At 47.5% G+C, this 13773-nt stretch overlaps 1 protein-coding gene across 2 annotated transcripts in view; it reads left to right on the top strand.

Moving 5' to 3' along the window:
- Nucleotides 1–13773, top strand: part of LOC147124729 (amyloid-beta A4 precursor protein-binding family A member 1-like) — a 127424-nt gene that overhangs the window by 79217 nt on the left and 34434 nt on the right. For both annotated transcript variants that reach the window (XM_085992277.1, XM_085992284.1), the window contains 3 exons: nt 902–1081; nt 6167–6379; nt 8450–8569. In XM_085992277.1, the coding sequence (XP_085848403.1) occupies nt 902–1081; nt 6167–6379; nt 8450–8569 (513 nt within the window). The remainder of the gene's footprint in view (nt 1–901; nt 1082–6166; nt 6380–8449; nt 8570–13773) is intronic.

The following is a 13773-nucleotide window of genomic DNA, read 5'->3' on the forward strand; positions in this document are numbered from 1 at the left end:
CCACCATTGGCAGCTGTGCCTTCCGCTGCCTGGCCCTAAGCTCTGGAATTCCCTCCCTAAACCTCTCCGCCTCTCTCTCCTCCTTTAAGTCGTTCCTCAAAACCTATCTCTTTGACCAAGCTTTTGGTCACCTTTTGTGGCTCGGTGTCAAATTTAGTTTGATAACTCCCCTGTGAAGCGTCTTGGGACATTTTGCTAGATTAAAGGTGCTATATAAATGCAAGTTGTTGTTGTTGGGGTAGAACACAGCAATCCTTGTACTGACTTGATTGGGGGTGGGGGGAAATTTCAGTAGCGCAATCGGCCAATCGTGCGAGACCTTGTTGAATGAAGCTCGCCCATCGAATAAATATTTATTTCCGATTTTCTCTCTCCTTTTTCAGCTCCCTTCTTTTCATCCTCCATTACTCGCTGCAAATAATTCCCGGTCACAGTGGGCTGTTCAGATTCTCTTCACTGCACTTGTTATGGCTGCTTGACACGTAGTGGTTTGTGTGAGGTGGCAGATAGTTCATGGTTTCCATAGCATCAGAGCTGGGTATTTTTTTTTCCCAACTAGCTCGCTGTTTCCTTTTGCCAAGTTTCTATTTTCTTTCCGCCCCCTCCCCTCCACATAAACCATGAACCAAATTATAAACAAACTTGAGAGGTTTTGCATCCAACAGTATTGAGGGCCAATGTTAAGAACTATCACTTGAGTTGGTTATTTATTGCCAGTTTCGATGGAAGGATTCCTGAGAAACGTTGTTTAAAGAAGTGGAAGAAAACGCTATGGTACTTTGACTTTTTTTAAAGCGCAAAGCTGATCCCACCTTTCCGTTCAATCCGTTGCGATCCTAATTATACAGAGAAGTTTGGCTCTGATTCTGTGTAATTATTATTTCTTCCTTTCTCTCCGCAGGCCCAATTAATAGCTCAGTCCATAGGACAAGCTTTTAGTGTTGCTTACCAGGAGTTCTTGCGGGCGAATGGCATTAATCCGGAAGACTTGAGCCAGAAGGAATACAGTGACCTCCTCAACACTCAGGACATGTACAATGACGACCTGATTCACTTCTCCAAATCGGAGAACTGCAAAGAAGTGCGTGTGTCTTTTGTGGAGTTTTGTTTCAATAAGTGGAAAATGTGGTAACTGTCTTATGACGGGGAGCTAGAAAGGGAGAAGTAATTTGATTGTATTGCCTGCCCTTGCAGAAATGGTATTTAAAGAAACGAATCTTGAATGCATGCCTCAATTCAGTTGTATTTATTTAATCTGATTTTTAGACAGCTATTGAGGTGAATTGCAGCACAATGTTATGGGGAGGCCACAGTTCACACCAGCTGAGTTCTGAGGGGAATGTAACTTGGATTGGTAAAACTCCTGCGCCTAATCTTAGTGTGATGGGCAAGTGTCGTGTGAAAAGGTTGGATGAAATATTTCACTTTTTCTTAAACGTCACGTTGAGGATTTTTTGAATTTCAAAATTAGACAGACTGGAAATAAATCATTTGCAAAGCTGCTTGAGCCCACATTCCCCTCCCTTCGTATTCTCCCCTACTGTTATTTCTTCCTTCAGGTCATGGAATCATAAAATGATACGACACAGAAGGAGGCCATTTGGCCCATCGTGCCTGTGCCGGCTCTTTGAAAGAGCTATCCAATTAGTCCCACTCCCCTGCTCTTTCCCCATACCCTGCAATTTTTTTTTCTTGTTAAGTATTTATCCAATTAACTTTTGAAAGTTACTGTTGAATCTGCTTCCACCACCCTTTCATTCAGTGCATTCCAGATCATCATAACTCGCTGTGTAATTTTTTTTCCCTCCTCTCCTCTGGTTCTGTTGCCAATTGCCTTAAATCTTTGTCCACTGGTTACTGACTCTCCTGCCACTGGAAACAGTTTCTCCCTATTTACTCTATCCACACCCTTCATGTTTTTGAACACCTCTATTAAATCTCTCCTCAACCTGCTCTGCTCTAAGGAGAGCAATCCCAGCTTCTCTAGTCTCCATGTAACTGAAGTCTTTCATCATTGGTACCATTCTGTTAAATCTCCTCTGCACCCTCTCCTAGGCCTTGACATCCTTCCTAAAGTGTGGTGCCCAGAATTGGACACAATACTCCAGCTGGGGCCTAACCAGTGTTTTCGCATAACTGACGATGTTTTTGTGCAACAGGAAGAATGAATCACTCAGGCCCATGTGCATTATCCATGACTGACGTTAATGATACCAGGATAGACATTCTCTCTTCACGGCCTGGGTGGTAATCTGGTGGAGTAGATCGCCGTTCCTTTATAAAACCCGCCTGGTTTTCTATTCACTGATTTCAATTAAATGAACTTGAGTTGAAGTCTTGCAATGAGAAATAAGAAAAAAGAAAGACTTGCATTTATACAGCGCCTTTCACGACCACCGGATGTCTCAAAGCGCTTTACTGCCAATGAAGTACTTTTGGAGTGTAGTCACTGTTACAATGTGGGAAACGCGGCAGCCAATTTGCGCACAGCAAGCTCCCACAAACAGCAATGTGATAATGACCAGATAATCTGTTTTTGTTATGTTAATTGAGGGATAAATATTGGCCAGGACACCGGGGATAACTCCCCTGCTCTTCTTCGAAATAGCGCCATGGGATCTTTTTCGTCCACCTGAGAGAGCAGACAGGGCCTCGGTTTAACGTCTCATCTGAAAGACGGCACCTCCGACAGTGCAGCACTCCCTCAGCACTGCACTGGAGTGTCGGCCTAGATTTTTTTTTATGTGCTCAATCCCTGGAGTGGGACCTGAACTCTCAGCCTTCTGACTCAGCGGTGAGTGTGCTTCCCACTGAGCCACAGTTGAGGAGCGGCTGAGGCGAATGGCTTAGATGCATGTAAGGGGTGTCATAAATCTCATCATTGAGAAACTACCTATGAAATAACACTGGGCGGCCAGCTGGTGGCACCGTCCAAGGAGTATAAATACTCGGGCGTTGGCCCCAGCTTGCCAGGGACATTTTGTAAAGACAAGGGAGCTGGTGGGTACAACTAGACTTCCATGTTCTGAAATAAGTTGATTAAAGCCTTGCTTTATGCTCAAACCAAGTGCATAGTGAGTTTTATTACATCAAGGGGAAGCTGGATAAGTACATGAGGGAGAAAGGAATACACAGGAACAGGAGTAGACCACTTAGCCCCTTAAGCCTGTTCCGCCATTCAATTAGATCATGGCTCCAGCAGATGCCAGTGCTTGGAACAAGGGTGCTGCCATGAAGCCTTGTACTTGTCTCTCTGACAGAACAAGGTGTTGGTTAAGACGAGGGCATGTTCTAAGCATTTCGACAGGAGGAGGGTACCGTTGGAGTTGACTTTCCCTACCCCCTCTCTGCCGATCACACCTCCCCAGAGGTCTGTGTCCTTTCCAACTCTGGCGCTAAAGTCACCAAGGAGGATCATCTTGTCGCCCGTTGGGACTCGGGACAGGGATTGTTGGAGGCTGAAGTAGAATTCCTCTTTGTCTCGTCTGTGGCTTCCAGTGTTGGGGCGTACGCACTGATGACCGTAGCGTACTGGTTCCGGGCTAGGGTGAGTCGAATAGTCATGAGACACCCGTTTATACCGCATGGGGAGTCTCTGAGACGCCCAAGCAGTTCATTTTTTATGGCAAAGCCTACCCCATGGAGGCAGCGTTCTTCTTCAGGTTTGCCTTTCCAGAAGAAGGTGTAACCACCACCTTGCTCTTTGAGCTGGCCTTCCCCTGCCCACCGGGTCTCACTCATTTCTCTTATCTGGAAGGAGGAGAGCATGCCAGGGGATCTCAGAGATGCCGTAATTGTGACCATCTTCAAGAAAGGTGACAAGTCCGATTGCGGTAATTACAGAGGAGTTTCTCTGCTGTCTGCCACAGGGAAAATCATCGCAAGAATCCTCCTCAATCGCCTTCTCCCAGTGGCCGAAGAGCTCCTCCCAGAGTCGCAATGCGGATTCCGCCCACTAAGGGGCACAATGGACATGATCTTCACCGCACGTCAATTACAAGAGAAATGCATGGAACAGCACCAACCGCTGTACATGGCCTTCTTTAATTTCACAAAGGCCTTCGACACTGTCAACCGTGAGGGATTATGGCGTGTCCTCCTCAAATTCGGCTGCCCTCAAAGATTTGTCACCATCCTCCGCCTGCTTCACGACGACATGCAAGCCGTGATCCTGACCAACGGTTCCACCACAGACCCAATTCACGTACGAACCGGGGTCAAGCAAGGCTATGTCATCGCACCAACGCTCTTCTCGATCTTCCTTGCTGCAATGCTCCATCTCGCCCTCAGTAAGCGCCCCACTGGAGTGGAGCTAATCTAGAGAACAAACGGGAAACTGTTCAACCTCCGTCGCCTCCAGTCCCGATCCAAGGTCGTCCCATCCTCTGTCGTCGAATTACAGTATGCGGACGATGCTTGCGTCTGCGCTCACTGAGGCCGAACTCCAAACCATCGTCAACACCTTCACCGAAGCGTACAAGAGCATGGGCCTTACACTAAACATCCGTAAGACAAAGGTCCTCTACCAACCTGCCCCCGCCACACAGTACTGCCCCCCAGTTATCAAAATCCACGACAAGGCCTTGGACAACGTGGACCACTTTCCATACCTCGGGAGCCTACTGTCAACAAGGGGAGACATCGATGATGAAGTCCAACACCGCCTTCAGTGTGCCAGTGCAGCCTTCGGTCGCCTGAGGTAGAGAGTGTTTGAAGACCAGGACCTCAAACCCGGCACTAAGCTCATGGTCTACAGAGCAGCAGTGATACCCGCCCTGCTGTATGCCTCAGAGACATGGACCATGTACAGCAGGCACCTCAGAGCACTGGAGAGGTACCACCAATGCTGCCTCCGCAAGATCCTGCAAATCCATTGGCAGGATAGGCGCACCAACGTCAGTGTTCTTGCTCAGGCCACGCTTTGACCACGCTCGATCAGCTCCGATGGATGGGTCACATTGTCCGCATGCCCAATACGAGACTCCCAAAACAAGTGCTCTACTCGGAGCTCCGGCATGGCAAGAGAGGAAACGTTTCAAGGACACCCTCAAAGCCTCCTTGAAAAAGTGTATCATCCCCACCGACACCTGGGAATCCTTGGCCCAAGACCGCACAAAGTGGAGAAGCATCCGAGAAGGCGTCGAACACCTCGAATCTCTTCGCCGGGAGCAAGCGGAAGCCAAGAGCAGGCAGCGCAAGGAGTGCACGTCAACCCAAGCACCCCACCCACCCACCCCTTCAACCACCGTCTGCCCTACTTGTGACAGAGACTGTAGGTCCCGCATTGGACTAATCAGTCACCTGCAAACTCATTTTTTAATGTGGAAGCAAATCATCCTCAGTTCCAAGGGACTGCCTAAGAAGAAGAGGAGATCATGGCTAAATGTATGGAAGGATATGGTTAATAGGGTGAGGTGAAGTAAGGTGGGAGGAGGCTCGTGTGGAGCATAAAATCGGGTGTGTTTAATAAAGAGCAGCTGATCCACTTCTCCCACCCTACTTCATCTTATCCTATCAGTATATCCTTCTGTTCCTTTCTCCCTCGTGTACTTATCTAGATTCCCCTTAAATGCATCTATGCTATTCGCCTCAACCACTCCCTGTGGTAGCGAGTTCCACATTCTAACCACTCTCTGGGTAAAGAAGTTTCTCCTGAATTCCTTATTGGATTTATTAGTGACTATCTTATATTTATGACCCCTAGTTTTGGACTCCCCCACAAGTGGAAACATCTTCTGGAGGTCCATAGAAACTTAGGGGTCCATGTACATAGGTTGTTAAAATGTCATGGACAGGTACACGTAGTCTAAAAGTTAGAGCCAAGCGTTTCAGGAGTAAAGTTAGGAAACACTTCTACACGCAAAGGGTGGTAGAGGATTGGAACGCTCTTCCGCAAATGGCAGTTGATGCTGGGTCAGTTGTTAATTTTAAATCTGAGATTGATAGATTTTTATTAACCATCTTAAGGGATATGGGGCAAAGATGGGTATATGGAGTTAGGTCACAGATCAGCCATGATCTCATTGAATGGCAGAACAGCCTCAAGGGGCTAAATGACCTACTCTTGTTGCTATGATCTGATGTTCCTATGTCTACGATTATGGTTCCTTTTTTTTAAACTAGAAAAACTTTTGTTGATCTCCTTTTCTTGTGCTGCTCTTGGTAGGTTCACATTGAGAAGCAGAAAGGTGAAATATTGGGTCTAGTGATTGTAGAGTCTGGCTGGGGCTCCATACTGCCGACTGTGATCATCGCGAACATGATGCACGCAGGTCCCGCAGAAAAGTCTGGAAAGTTGAACATTGGAGACCAGATCATGTCTATCAATGGCACCAGCTTGGTGGGACTCCCATTGTCCACCTGTCAGAGCATCATAAAGGTAGATTATCTGCTATTTGAACACACCGTTATGTATTGCTGGAGAAAGAGGGGAATCGTTGTGTGGTATTTGTAACATGTCTCCGATCTCGCTTTGTGGCCCTGGTCAGATTTGGTGCTCTGAGTGTCTCATGGCAACACTTTGCTGAGGAATGTCGCTGGAGCCAGCATTTAGTGCAGTTCCTTATTCTTTTCTTGCTCTCTAACTTGAGCTCATCCAAAACTCTGCTGCCCATATCCTAACTCGCACCAAGTCCCGTTCACCCATCACCCCTGTGCTCACTGACCTACATTGGCTCCCAGTCCGGCAACACCTCAGTTTTAAAATTCTCATCGTTGTGTTCAAATCCCTCCATGGCCTCGCCCCTCCTTTATCTCTGTAACCTCCTTCAGCCCCACAACCCTCTGAGATCCCTGCGCTCCTCCAATTCTGGACTCTTATTTTGCTGTTGTTGAGAAAACTATTGGGCAGGTGGATCCCCCAGCATTTAAAGCCCCTGGCCTCCCCTCCCCACACATGTAGGAACGCTCCAGTGTGGCACGGTTGAAATTGGGTGTTTACCGTGTGTGTTGGGCGCAGACTCTTATCTTGTGAAATCCAACCTTAGTGCAGCCTGTTGTATTGTTACTCAGTTCATTGCCTCTTTGTGGTCCTTCTCCGTGGCAACACACTGTCATGGTTCTATTCCTATTTGTCCCAATGTGGTCAGTACATCTCCAGTGGACCCCTCCTATTCCTCACCTATGTGCTTCCCCTCAACAGCAACAACTTGCATTTATATAGCGCCTTTAACATTAGTGAAATGTCCCAGGGCGCTTCACAGGAACGTTATTTGACACAGAGCCACATAAGGAGACAGTAGGACAGGTAACCAAAAGCATGGTCAAAGAGGTAGGTTTTGAGGAGAGAGAGAGGCGGAGAGGTTTAGGGAGGGAATTCCAGAGTTTAGGACCCAGGCAGCTGAAGGCACGACTGCCAGTGGTGGAGCGATGGAAATCAGAGATGCACAAGAGGCCAGCACATCATCTTCGAATGACGCCAAGCGTTGCCTCTCTGCCACCATCTTCACCTTCATAACTTTCACTGTACTGCCCAACTGCATATTGGACTCAACATTTGCAAAACGAAAGTCGCCCTTTTTAACTCCTGTCAGAAATATTACACCTTAATCATTGATCTCATCCCCCTTCCTAGCTGCACACACACACAGGCTGAATTCAACCATGTGCAATCCCTGTGTCCAGTACAATCTGAAACTGTGCTTTAGCCCCAATTTGGTGCATCATGAAGACCACTTCTGGAATATTGTGCCTCCTATATCCCTACCGCAACCTCACCGCTGCCAAAGCCCTCCTCTGTCACTTGATTTAGCCAGCCTCCTGAGCTGTACTCTACATGAACTCCAACTCATTCAGGAACCTGCTGTTCATATCCTAACCCATACCAAGACCTGCGCACCAATTGCCCCTCGTTTCACTTGTATTGGTTCCTGCCTCCCAGTATGGCGACTTCAGAATCCTTGTCCTTGTATCCAGATTCCTCCACGCTCTTGCTCGACCCTACCAATGCAATCTTTACCCACCATAAGTCGTAGCGAGCACCCTATGTTCTTCGGACCTAGACCTGTGTGCCCCCTCTCGTATCACCATCGGTGATGAAGAATTCATTCAGAAGAGCTCTGCGCTCACTAATCTCCTTCCTAACCTTCAAAAGCCTCCTTCAAACCTACCTCTTCCAACATGCCTTCAGGTCTCATCCCCCTGAACCTTTCTTTCCACTTGCTGCTCCAAGCTCAATGGGACACTTTGCTATGTGAAAAGTTATATATAATTGTACGTTGTTGTGGAGCCCACAAGCAGGACACTTCTTAGGACTGTGGCTCTTGACAGGAAGTCGGTGAAGAGCACCGAGATAGTTGGGCATGCTGAGAAGCTGGAGGAGTGATGGTGAAGTTAATCAAAGGGGCAGATATCCCAGATGAAATAGTCTTGCTTGTGAATTCTTTGACAAATCCAGGTCCCAATCCCTTGTCTGAGAAGTAACTACTTGCATGTTTTTTTTTCAATCTAGGGTTTGAAGAACCAATCGCGGGTGAAACTGAACATTGTGCGATGCCCCCCTGTCACTACGGTGCTGATTAGAAGACCGGACCTACGCTATCAGTTGGGCTTCAGTGTACAGAATGGCATTGTAAGTGGAGTCATGCTCTTTGACTTAGGTGAAGGGCCGTCTCTACCATAGTGCAAGAGAGCACCAGGGTTGCTGAAAGTAGATGAAGTGAGGTAAAGCAAGTGGATGTTAGCGGATGTTAAGTTTTAAGGAGAAAGAACAGAAAGAAAGATTTTTATATGACACCTTTCACAGCCACAGGACGTCCCAAAGCGATTTACAACCAGTGAACCACTGTTGTAATTTAGGGAACGCAGCAGCCAAATTGCGCATAGCAAGCTCCCGCAAACTTAGGTTGTTCTTCTTAGAGCAGAGAAGGTTTAAGGGAGATTTGATAGAGGTGTTCAAAATCTTGAAGGGCTTTGATAGAGTAAATAAGGAGAAACTATTTCCCGTGGCAGAAGTGTCGGTAACCAGCGGACACATTTAAATTAATTGCCAGAAGAACCAGAGGAGATATGAGAAAAAGAATTACGCAGCGAGTTGTTGTGATCTGGAAGGCACTGCCTGAAAGGTCGGTGGAAGCAGATTCAATAGTAACTTTCAAAAGGAAATTTGAATCTCTACTTAAACAAGAAAAACATTTACAGGGCTGGGCATAGAGTAGGAGAGTGGGACTGATTGGATCGCTCTTTCAAAGAGCCGACACAGGCACAATGGGCCAAATGGCCTCCTCCTGTGCTATATCATTCTATGATCCAGCAATGAGAGAAATGACCAGATAATCTATTTTTAGTCATGTTGGTTGAAGGATAAATATTAGCCAGGACTCCAGGAGAACCTCTCTGCTACACTACACAAGATATACAGTAAATTATTAAATGCAGCTCCTTAATACAAAAAATTGTTATGTTTATTAACTCCATTACCAACCTGATTTCCATATCCCTTGATACTCTTGCCTAACAATTTTTCTTCCTCATGTGTTTATGTAGCTTCCCCATGAATGCATCTGCGCGATTCACCTCAGCCACTCCCTGTGGTAGCGAGTTCCACATTCTCACCACTCTCTGGGTGAAGAAGTTTCTCCTGAATTCCCTATTGGATTTATTAGTGACTATCTTATATTTAAGCCATTATCTAATTGAATGGTGGAGCAGGCTCGAGAGGTTGAATGGCCTCCTCCTGTTCCTATGTTCCTAAATTTAATCAATTAATGCTATCCTTGTTCTGGTCCTTGGATCACCTGGAGTAGCACCACCGCCACCTCTCATAGACACTGCCAGCTTGCACAAAGATAGTCAGCAAATCCTTGTACACTTCAAAAAGTACTTCATTGGCTGTAAAGTGCCTTGAGGTTGTGAAAGGCGCTCTTTCTCACTTTCTCTCTCTCTTTCTCTCCCTCTCCCTTCCTTCCTTCCTACTCGTAGTATATCCAGAGTACAACTACCAGCACTCACTCTTTCTTATTTATAATTTAAAGATTTATTTCAAGCATTTTTTCAAAATGGCACACATTAAACACGTGCAGTCACTACCACAGTTTTTAGAATAAAAAAGCCCTTCTGCATGAAAATCTGTTCAGTCAGCCTGTGGGGAAGGTGAGAAGACTCGTGTCATTTTTGTCGGCAATATTTTGTGCCAGTGACATAGTAAAATAAGAACATAAGAAATAGGAGCGGGAGTAGGCCAATCGGCCCCTCGAGCCTGCTCCGCCATTCAATAAGATCATGGCTGATCTGATCCTAACCGCCAATCCACTATCACAGAACCATCTCCTGAATCTAACAGAATTAGACACACGAAATAGGAGCAGGATCAGGCTACACGGCCCCTGGGCCCGCTCCGCTACCCACAGGGCCATGACCGATCCGAACCTAGACTCATGTCTGAATTCCTGCCCGCTCCCCGTAACCCTTAATTCCCTTTACTTCTAGGAAACTGTCTATTTCTGTTTTAAATTTATGTAATGATGTAGCTTCTACAGCTTTTTGGGGCAGCATGTTCCATGGACCTACCACCCTCAGTGAAGTAGTTCCTCCTTGATGGGCCTTCAATAACCACAAAACTAGAAGTTATAGACTTAAACAAGTTGGCTTTTAATCACTAAGATCAGAGCTAACATCTCAACACGCCGACTGGTTCACAGGAATGAGTCATACAGATCCTGGGATCTTTATGTAAGAGAAGTCAGGGGCGGAGCCAAGAGCCAAGACCTGGAACCTCCCAGGTTAGTCGGGAAAGAGGAAGTGAAACTATACACAGTGGGGGAGAGTAATATACATGAGTGCAAAACGAATACAGGATCAAGACAAACAGATTTCATTACATTCACCCCTTCTATAGATTTAGTCCATCGAGGTGATGTTTCTTAAAAGTTGGTATAAGTGAGTCTGTCAGGAGGTTTTGCAGTTCTCAGTGATCGGCGCAAAGCCGTTTGGGGTGCCTCTAGGGGAGTGGATTCTGGTTCCTCCGCTGTCCGGGCCTCCGCAGTGTCTTCCAGGTTATCTGCAGTGTCCTCCAGGTTAAAGTTTGGTATTGATACCTCTGGGCGTCCTGTCTCTTTGTAGTGTAGGTCTTCATCGGGTAGTCCAATTATTCCAATTAAAATGCTTTATTGGCATGAAAGTTTACAGAGAACCATATTGCCATCTCCCATCGTTTTCTCCGCTCCCCAAGGGAGCGAAGTCTTTTATGGAAACAGTGTCCTCTCGCCCGTCAGAGTATTCGATATAGGCATACTGAGGGTTTGCATGGAGGAGCTGTACCTTTTCCACAAGGGGGTCCGTTTTATGGCCTCTCACGTGCTTCCGCAATAGTACTGTCCCCGGAGACGTCAGCCACGCGGGTAGAGATATGCCCGAGGTGGATTTCCGGGGGAAAACGAACATCTTTTCGTGAGGGGCAGCGTTAGTGGCAGTACATAACAGAGACCTTATGGAGTGGAGCACGTCTGGGAGGACTTCCTGCCAGCGGGCGGTCGGAAGGCCTTTTGACTTTAAGGCTAACGTGACAGCCTTCCAAACAGTCGCATTCTCCCTTTCCACTTGCCCATTACCCCAGGGGTTGTAGCTAGTGGTTCTGCTAGTGGCTATCCCCTTCGAGTGCAAGAACTGGCGCAGCTCGTCACTCATGAATGACGTCCCCCTATCGCTGTGTATGCAGTTCGGCATGCCAAACATGCAGAATAGATTACAGAGACACTTGATGACCGTGGCACTGGTCATGTCTGGGCAGGGAATGGCGAAGGGGAAGCGGGAATATTCATCAATGATATTGAGGAAATATACGTTACGGTCGGCAGAGGGAAGGGGTCCCTTGAAGTCCAGACTTAGGCGCTCGAATGGCCGTGTGGCTTTGATAAGGTGTGCACGGTCAGGCCTGTAGAAACGAGGCTTGCATTCCGCACAGATGCGGCAGGCTCTGGTCATTGCCCTGACCTCCTCGATGGAGTGGGGCAGATTGCGGGACTTTATAAAATGGTATAGTCGGGTGACCCCTGGGTGACAGAGGTCATTGTGGAGACCCTGTAATTTGTCCGTATGAATGCTGGCACACATTCCCCGCGATAGGGCGTCTGGGGGTTCACTAAGGGCTCCCGGCCTGTACATAATATCATAGTCGAACGTGGATAGTTCGATCCTCCACCTGAGTATTTTGTCATTCTTGATTTTCCCCCTTTGTTATTAAACATGAAAGCCACCGACCGCTGGTCGGTGAGCAGCGTGAAACGTTTGCCGGCTAGGTAATGTCTCCAGTGCCGCACTGCCTCCACTATAGCCTGTGCCTCCTTCTCGACAGAAGAGTGCCTGATTTCAGGTCCCTGAAGGGTTCGGGAGAAGAAGGCCACAGGTCTCCCAGCCTGATTGAGGGTCGCAGCTAAGGCAAAGTCTGCCGCATCGCTTTCGACTTGAAAGGGAATGCATTCGTCCACTGCACACACTGCAGCCCTTTCAATGTCCTGTTTAATACTGGTGAAAGCCTCCCGAGCTTCAGCTGATAGTGGGAAGAACGTCGATTTAATGAGGGGTCGGGCCTTATCAGAGTAATTGGGCACCCATTGGGCATAATACGAAAAAAATCCCAGGCACCTTTTTAAAGCTTTGGGATTGTGTGGCAGGGGCAGTTCCTTTAGGGGGCGTAATCGGTCAGGGTCCGGTCCAATTACCCCATCTTCCACCACACAGCCGAGGATACAGAGACGGGTTGTGTTGAAGACACATTTGTCTTCGTTGTAGGTTAGATTCAGCTTTAGGGCAGTTTTTAAAAATCTCACAAGATTTAGATCGTGGTCTTGCTGGTTGTGCCCGCAGATAGTGACATTGTCCAGATAGGGGTAGGTAGCTTGTAGTTTATTCTCGTCAACCATGCGGTCCATCTCACGTTGGAAGACCGAGACCCCATTTATTACCCCGAAGGGCACTCTGAGAAAATGGTAGAGGTGCCCGTTCGCCTCGAAGGCGGTGTATGGGCGGTCCTCCGTTCTAATGGGGAGCTGGTGATACGCGGATTTGAGGTCGATAGTCGAGAAGACTCAGTATTGCGCAATCTGGTTGACCATTTCTGATATGCGGGGTAAAGGGTAGGTGTCCAGCTGGGTATAAATATTAACAGTCTGGCTGTAGTCAATTACCATCCGTTTCTTTTCGCTATTTTTAACTATGACTACTTGGGCACGCCACGGGCTGGTACTGCATTCAATAATGCCTTCCCGCAGGAGTCTGTCCACTTCCGCCTTGATAAAGTGTCTGTCTTCCAGACTGTACCGTCTACTTTTGGTCGCTATGGGCCTACAGTTCGGAGCGAGATTAGCGAATAAAGAGGGCGGGCTGATGTTTAAGGTTGATAGGCCACAGACTGTGAGTGGTGGCTGGGACCCGCCGTATGCTAGCGTGACACTTTCGTGGTGGCACTGGAAGTCCAGGCCCAAGATTACATTAACAGAGTTCTGGCATCACGAGGAGTTTAAAATCGTTGTAGTCCGTGCCTTTTACAGTCAGTGTTACCACACAGTAGCCCAAAATGTCCGAAGTGTGGGGCTTAGCAGCCATAGCAATTCTGCTCCGTGTAGGGGTTACCGTTAATGAGTGCCGCCGTACCAGGCTAGGGTGGATAAAACTCTCGGTACTCCCACAGTCAATTAAGCATTTTGTTACATTCCCGTTTACCTGTATGTCCATCATGGATTTTGTCAACGGGTGTGGCCTGGATTGATCCACCGTGATCGAAGCCACTGTTGGGCCCTGGGCGGCAGTTGAGTCGGGAAAAGATGGCGGATCCCAAGA

This window comes from Somniosus microcephalus, chromosome 1 (genome assembly GCF_052327205.1).
Source record: "Somniosus microcephalus isolate GS21.2 chromosome 1, FLI_Smic_1.0, whole genome shotgun sequence".
NCBI classification, from domain to species: domain Eukaryota; kingdom Metazoa; phylum Chordata; class Chondrichthyes; order Squaliformes; family Somniosidae; genus Somniosus; species Somniosus microcephalus.